Here is a 6,544-nt window from a genome sequence, read left to right on the forward strand (position 1 = left end):
ATATGTTTATATACTTTTCTATAAAAATCTTGGTAAATTATTTGATTTAAAAAGATATATTTATTATTATATTAAATATTATATGTATAAATCTTTTAAATAATATATCTCTTAATTTTTTAGTCAATGAAAAGTTGAGCTTCGCTTTACGTGAAAAGTTGAAAACTTTTCATATGAAACAACATAATTATAGATTTCGTTTCGCCATAAGGAAAGATATAGGATATGAGTGACCTTGATATGTAAAAATCAAAATAATCGCGCGGTGACACGTAATCTTTTCATAAACTAATATTTTAAGACTGTAAGAAATTAAACAGTTTAAAGAATTTGATTTTTCTTTTTTAATCCGCGCGCATTAATTGAACATTTATATTATCATTATATTTATTGAAGATTTATATAGATATCTAATAATTCTCATTGTGATAAAAAGGCAGCTAAAATAATATATTGTGAGCAAAAGCCAGTAAATGAATCATTATTTATTCTAGAATGTAGATTGTTCCTTCATTTAAATTTAAATTATTATTTATTGAGCACAATTCAAAATTGATTATTATTTTTGCACATAAAAGTCTAGAAATAGTTACATAGATATTATCTTTTATATTATTATGTTATCAGAGATTCAAACAAAAATAGAATTAATTTAATTTGTTTTTATTCAAATTTACATTGATCATAAGAAATAAATTCGAAAAATGGAATATTATCTTTTATAACATAATTTTAACTATTTATAACATAATATTACACATCTTTCTCGAACTATATTTTAAATATAATTTCTAATAAAGTAAAATCTGCTTAAAATTATAAGGTAAAAAATAATACTTCATCATTTATATTTTATTTAATTTATGCATACTTCAGTATTTTCGTTAAAGCACACAACACAAATATTAAATTTTCAAATCCAAAATATTTTTAGAATATACATATATCACTATGATGTCGAAGCAACAATTATAAAATATAATAATAATTCCTAATCACTAATACTACAGGATATACAATAACTACAGGATAACATTATCAGGATAGTTAATATCGCAACTTATCGTACAGAACATTCTCGGATATTCTTTGTAGAACTGACCGCGTTCTTCCGGTATGTCATTCTTATCATGCGACAAAACCATGCTGACATTGTCAGGTCAACTATAATATTAATTGGCGCGCCAAACCCTACAGAACTCCATAACTACCGGAATATATTCACCAAGCGGTATACATTACATATGAATGTCAATCTCCATAAAAAGCGCGGTGTGAAAAGAACTGTCTATCTTAATCGCGCACTCAACCGTGGATTCATTTGTCGGCAATACGACCCCCGAAATAGTCATTGTCTGTTGTCGTTCCGATACGTTCAACATCGAGGAAGTGGTGTTCGTTGTTCCCGCGAGTTCTTCCTGAAAAGACAGAGGACCTACCGACAGGAAGTGTCGCCAAAATATACCAAAAACTCGAATCTAACTAATATTAAGTACCTCGAAAGAATATTGCAGAAGGTACGGAAATTTGGGAAATTTACTTTTACATACGCGAAGAACTGCCAAATTCAAAAGTATGGTGAGAGCATTTCTTTTTCATTTTTTGTCCACAAATAAAAATATGTTATCTTTTATTTTGCTATCAAACGGAATATAAACTTGTATTATAATAACTTGTATTAAAATGTAAATTATATGATACTGTACATTAATATATACATATTTTAATATACAATTTTAATATACTATTTAATTATACCTATTTTTTATCAAAACTCACAACAAAATTCTATTACCGTCTCCAAAAATATGTTCTGTTGTAGAAATTTTTTGCATTAATTGTAAATAAAAATTCTGTTCTATGACGCCATAATAATTTCTTGTTTCAGATAATATTTTTTATTTATATTTATTATATTTATGAGCATATTAATTCATATTTACTGTATCCTAAATATCAGCTGTAGATAATTCATAACTGTGATCATCTCTTTGTATATCGCGAATTACGAGTTAAAATTCATATTCAGCGATGTTAATATGCTCGTCTTTAATTTACATTTACATGCAAATAATTAATATTTATACGTTTACATCTATATTTGATTAAAAACCATTTATTGAGTTCATTTAAGAGGAAAAGCTCGCATTTTTAGTCATAGAATAATCCGGATGTGTGTACACCCTAATCAATCTGAAACATTTCCCTTTCTAATTTCAGCCTGAGTACAATCGACGATGAGATTTTACGTACAAATACGGCGTATATGTTGAATATGGGAACGACCCTACTCGTTGTAATACTCATTGTGGTATTGTTCGCAACTGCAAATAACGAACAATGCCATACTCATAACAAAAGGTGGATTACTTGTAGTTGTATCGGAAACGAGGTATACTAATTATCATCCTTATATATATCATATCACTATAATTTCTACATTTCACTTGCATTTCGATTTTTTATCAAACATTGTACGTGGCGATAATTATCTCTTAGTAAAAATGTTAAAAAGTACAATACACAAGGACACAAAATAAGTGGACACAAAATGTAATAGTTGAAGATGTATGCGCTTGATTGAAACTAATTTTTTAGGAATTCGTTCTACCGGAAGAATACAATTACACGGACACTCTCAGTGTATCGATTACAGGATGCGTTTCAGCGAGTCTCTATTACTCCAGTTTTCCGGAGGCGAGCAATATCGAGGAACTAATAGTTCAAAATATCAGTGGCAATCTGAATTTTGACGTCTTCTTCACGTCGAGTCACCTGACACTATTGAAACTCTCGAACATTGGTCGGATACCGAAGATATCGAGCCACACGTTCACGAATTTGAAAGCTATTGACACGCTCGCGATCGAGGACACGCTCATCGAGACTCTCGAGGAAGAGTTTGCCTACATCAATGTCACGCACTTCATCATGATGAACGTTACGATCGAGCGGGTACCCTGCCTAAACGTCTCCGAGAAGGGCACGAAGTTGCGCATAGTGAACAGCAAGCTGCGTAATGTCACGGAAACCTTGAATTTCGCCAATTTCTTAAACATCGAGATCATCGGCTCCAAGTTCGAAATGCAGAAACCGGGGCTAATGTCCATCCAAGGCGACGTCGCTATTGTGAAGAACAACATTTTCTCAAACGTGAGCATGAATTTCGTCGCTACAACTGCCATCGTGATAAACGGCATTTGCGCGGATGGCAAGAGCACTCTAAGGCTCAGTTCGAGGAGCATCGACAGCACAGATAACAGACTACCGAATGAAATAGCTTATCCAGGAAACGATCAGCGTGGAGAACCCCTCACAGAATTTCTCACGATTCGAAACAATACGGTCTGCAGAGCAGGCAACTGCAAATGCTCAATAAGCAACGGACAGGCTTCGTGTCCTATCCGAATCAACCCAAAGTACATTTTCTTGTTAACAGGATTTATATTTATACGCTATCTTTGATGCCTTCGCTATGTTGTAACACTAACAAATAATCTTATAATCTGCATCTGACTAGATGAAACAGGTTTGTGTAAAGTCAATCTCAATTCAATGTGATCAAAATATAAGATCGATAATTTAAAAAAATATAAAGTAATTCTGAAAGCAGCACGCACATTTAGATATTTCTAAACATTAAATCATACGATTATACTATAGAGCCACTATGATAGCTTAGTGATATGTGCTTGTCAAGTAAGAAACTCCGATTCATTTCTGGATTCTGCGATTCCACATGTGATACAAAGAATTTTATAGAGAATTATAAAGAGAAATAAATATAAATTCCATAATAACACTAGATAAATAAATTATGTTATTTGCATCTTCTGTGAAGAACGAAAAATCAAATAAGTATTGCGTTATGATGTTACAATTATTCGGTTTTCTTTCATGAGCTATAGAGGAAAAAATAATTTGCCAAATTTTTAAGCTATTTTCTCTTATAACATTTTTTTTCATTTATTCCATTTAATCGTCAATCTATTTTTTTTTAATCTTTAGTTATATATGTAAAAAGAAACTACTTTGAAAAAGGGTGGATTTATATTAAGTATATGTATATTCAAATTTTTATAGACATAATCTGGTTTCTTTTTAATTGACCTATATATTCTCATTCTTTCAAAAATATAATTATATTGCTTATTTAATTACAATTATACGTAAAAGGACAAAGTAGCTGAAAAAAAAAAACAGAACTACGTTAAAACATGAAATGTATACATGAATTAGGAAATCACAAAACGTCTTTATTTCATACAAAAATTTTAAACAAATAAATGTGATAATCTTAGGCTCAATAGATTGAATCTAATAGTATATATTAATGCCTATATAAGCCAACACAGGATGTTCGTACGTGTAACAATAAAACTTATTAATAAATTTTATATATAAAAATTTATTAATAAAAGTTTTATTACACATACAAACATTTTCTATTGGCTCACATAGACATTAATATACATCACTAAAAACTTTTATAATATATATACTTTAATATACAAATTAACAAAACTTATTCAAAATACATAAAGCTGTTTACAAAAAGCAATATTACTACAGAAATCCGTATTGCCATATTATTAGAAATATACACAAATCTTTAATAATTTAATAATATTACACACTTTTTCATATACGTCCTTTTTCATATACAATTCATATTTCATATACCATTATAAATAAATTATAAATATCGATAACATTTGATGCTCAAATATTTGCATTGGTCCAAGCTCCAGATGCTTCAATATGTAAATCAATTCCAGTTTGATGTAACTCCAATGCTTCTTTCAGATTATTGATTTCTTCCAACATATGCCTATTGTTTTCTTCCAAACGACAAATAGTTTGTTTGTACGCAGTTAGTTCCTTTTCATGCATTTTTTGTAATAATTTATCTCTTGGTGTAAAAGAACCTATATGGACAAAAAATTATTGTATATTATCCCAAAGTTTATCACATATACAATATGATCACATATACAATATGATTATGATCATATTCACCTCTAGTAACACAATTTATTAACGATATATTCGTTAAATGCATATTTCAAAAATATATTAAACCAATATTGCGTCAATAAATTGTACAAACATACAAAGTGTTTTCCATAATTATAAAACAAATTAAATGCTAATCCCCGGCCAGTAAGCAATTCGCAAAATTAAACAAAGTTGAACTGGTTGTGTATATTATTCATCTATGTGCAAAGAAAATTTTATTTGAGAATGAAGCTACTGTACTTCATTAACTAATTAAAATTCAAATAGAGTTTGTATATTTTATAATATTTTAAATTAAATAAATATATATAAAGCAAAAACCATAGTCACACATTTAAACAAATTAATAACTTAAACATGTGATATCTACTAACCAACAGATTTTTGTAACTGCTCTTGGAGCTTCTGATTACTCTGCGTGATTCTTCTTACTTCATGCTCGTGTTGAGTTTCTTTAAACTGAATTTGTTTCTTTAGTTTTCGTATCTGTAAATCAGACATTTAATTTTAATTAAATTATTCAAATCAATCAATACTAGTTCTACTAAATTTTACTAAACAAATTGTACCTCGTCTCTTTCCTGCTTTAGATTACGTGATGCATCCTCACATTTAACATTTAGTCTTCTTTCTCTTTCCTCTGCTTGGCACATCATATGTTCTTTCTTTTGTATATCTTCCTTCAGACGCTTTACATGATTCTATCAATAAATTTACAATTAAAAGTACTACAATTTATAATTATAAATATTTTTAATTTCCACATACTTACCAATCATTTTACTGTGCAGCATGAAATAATATGAAATGTCTCAGTACTTATTCATATTTTAAGTAAAAGCACACTCACCTTAAGATTAACATTATCATTAACAGTTTTATGATTTAAATCAATCAGTTTATCGTGCAATTGCATTAAGTATCTATGTTTATGTATCATTTTCCAAGCAGCATTTATTACTTGTACAGATAGGTCTTTCAATGATTCCAAGGTTTGTAAATCATTATCTTCAGTTACCGATGAAATACCAAATGAATCAAATTCCTATAGATTTAGACATCAATTAATATCAAGTATATATGCATGCATATTTTAATAAGAGTGACTATGTTTATCTCATTACTTCATTCAGTATGGTTAAAGACTGCTGTAAATTATCTTGTTTACAGAATGTAGTTTCTTCACTAATACAGTTGTTATTTCGTACAGCAAACATACTTCTCAGATCTCTCTTTAGGTAAGCACCAGTGGAAATTGCACTCATCTTTATCTGTATACATGTTTTTGAATCATTTGTATATATTAGAGATAAAAATAAAATTTAATACTTCATATTTTTTATATAAAAATTGTATATTAATATTCATTTGTTTTAAGTAAACTATCTATAAATATAAATCAAAGTAAACTCAAAAGGACAAAAATTATGTAATAGTTGTGTAGAATAATTTTATTATATTTTCTTTTATTATAAGATCTTATGTTATAAAAAGTTTTATTTTTCAAATACTGCATATATTCGTC

At 28.6% G+C, this 6,544-nt stretch overlaps 2 protein-coding genes across 2 annotated transcripts; one reads left to right on the forward strand and one right to left on the reverse strand.

Annotated features, from left to right (window-relative positions):
* Positions 1 to 2,275: 2,275 nt before the first annotated feature.
* LOC108783228 (uncharacterized) lies at positions 2,276 to 3,481 on the forward strand. The gene is made up of 2 exons (XM_018551743.1): positions 2,276 to 2,392; positions 2,599 to 3,481. Exons 1-2 carry the CDS (start codon positions 2,276 to 2,278, stop codon positions 3,463 to 3,465), a joined length of 984 nt encoding a protein of 327 aa, XP_018407245.1. The 3' UTR covers positions 3,466 to 3,481.
* A 1,174-nt stretch (positions 3,482 to 4,655) lies between these two features.
* Positions 4,656 to 6,283, reverse strand: LOC108783278 (afadin- and alpha-actinin-binding protein). Its single transcript, XM_018551814.1, has 5 exons — positions 6,144 to 6,283; positions 5,870 to 6,064; positions 5,589 to 5,720; positions 5,394 to 5,505; positions 4,656 to 4,928 (listed from the first exon to the last, which is right to left on the reverse strand). The coding sequence occupies exons 1-5, from the start codon at positions 6,234 to 6,236 to the stop codon at positions 4,723 to 4,725; spliced, it is 738 nt and encodes a 245-aa protein (XP_018407316.1). The 5' UTR covers positions 6,237 to 6,283; the 3' UTR covers positions 4,656 to 4,722.
* Positions 6,284 to 6,544: the final 261 nt, after the last annotated feature.

Source organism: Cyphomyrmex costatus, unplaced genomic scaffold, assembly GCF_001594065.2.
Source record: "Cyphomyrmex costatus isolate MS0001 unplaced genomic scaffold, Ccosl1.0 scaffold146, whole genome shotgun sequence".
Classification (NCBI taxonomy): domain Eukaryota; kingdom Metazoa; phylum Arthropoda; class Insecta; order Hymenoptera; family Formicidae; genus Cyphomyrmex; species Cyphomyrmex costatus.

Excerpts from the sequence above, each read along its gene's own strand:
- LOC108783228 (XM_018551743.1), top strand. The coding sequence starts at position 2,276 with ATGGGAACGACCCTACTCGTTGTAATACTCATTGTGGTATTGTTCGCA. Across the intron at positions 2,393-2,598 it reads GTAGTTGTATCGGAAACGAG|GAATTCGTTCTACCGGAAGA; the intron begins GTATACTAATTA and ends CTAATTTTTTAG.
- LOC108783278 (XM_018551814.1), bottom strand. The coding sequence starts at position 6,236 with ATGTTTGCTGTACGAAATAACAACTGTATTAGTGAAGAAACTACATTC. Across the intron at positions 6,065-6,143 it reads CTTTAACCATACTGAATGAA|GAATTTGATTCATTTGGTAT; the intron begins GTAATGAGATAA and ends CTAAATCTATAG. Across the intron at positions 5,721-5,869 it reads ATGATAATGTTAATCTTAAG|AATCATGTAAAGCGTCTGAA; the intron begins GTGAGTGTGCTT and ends ATTTATTGATAG.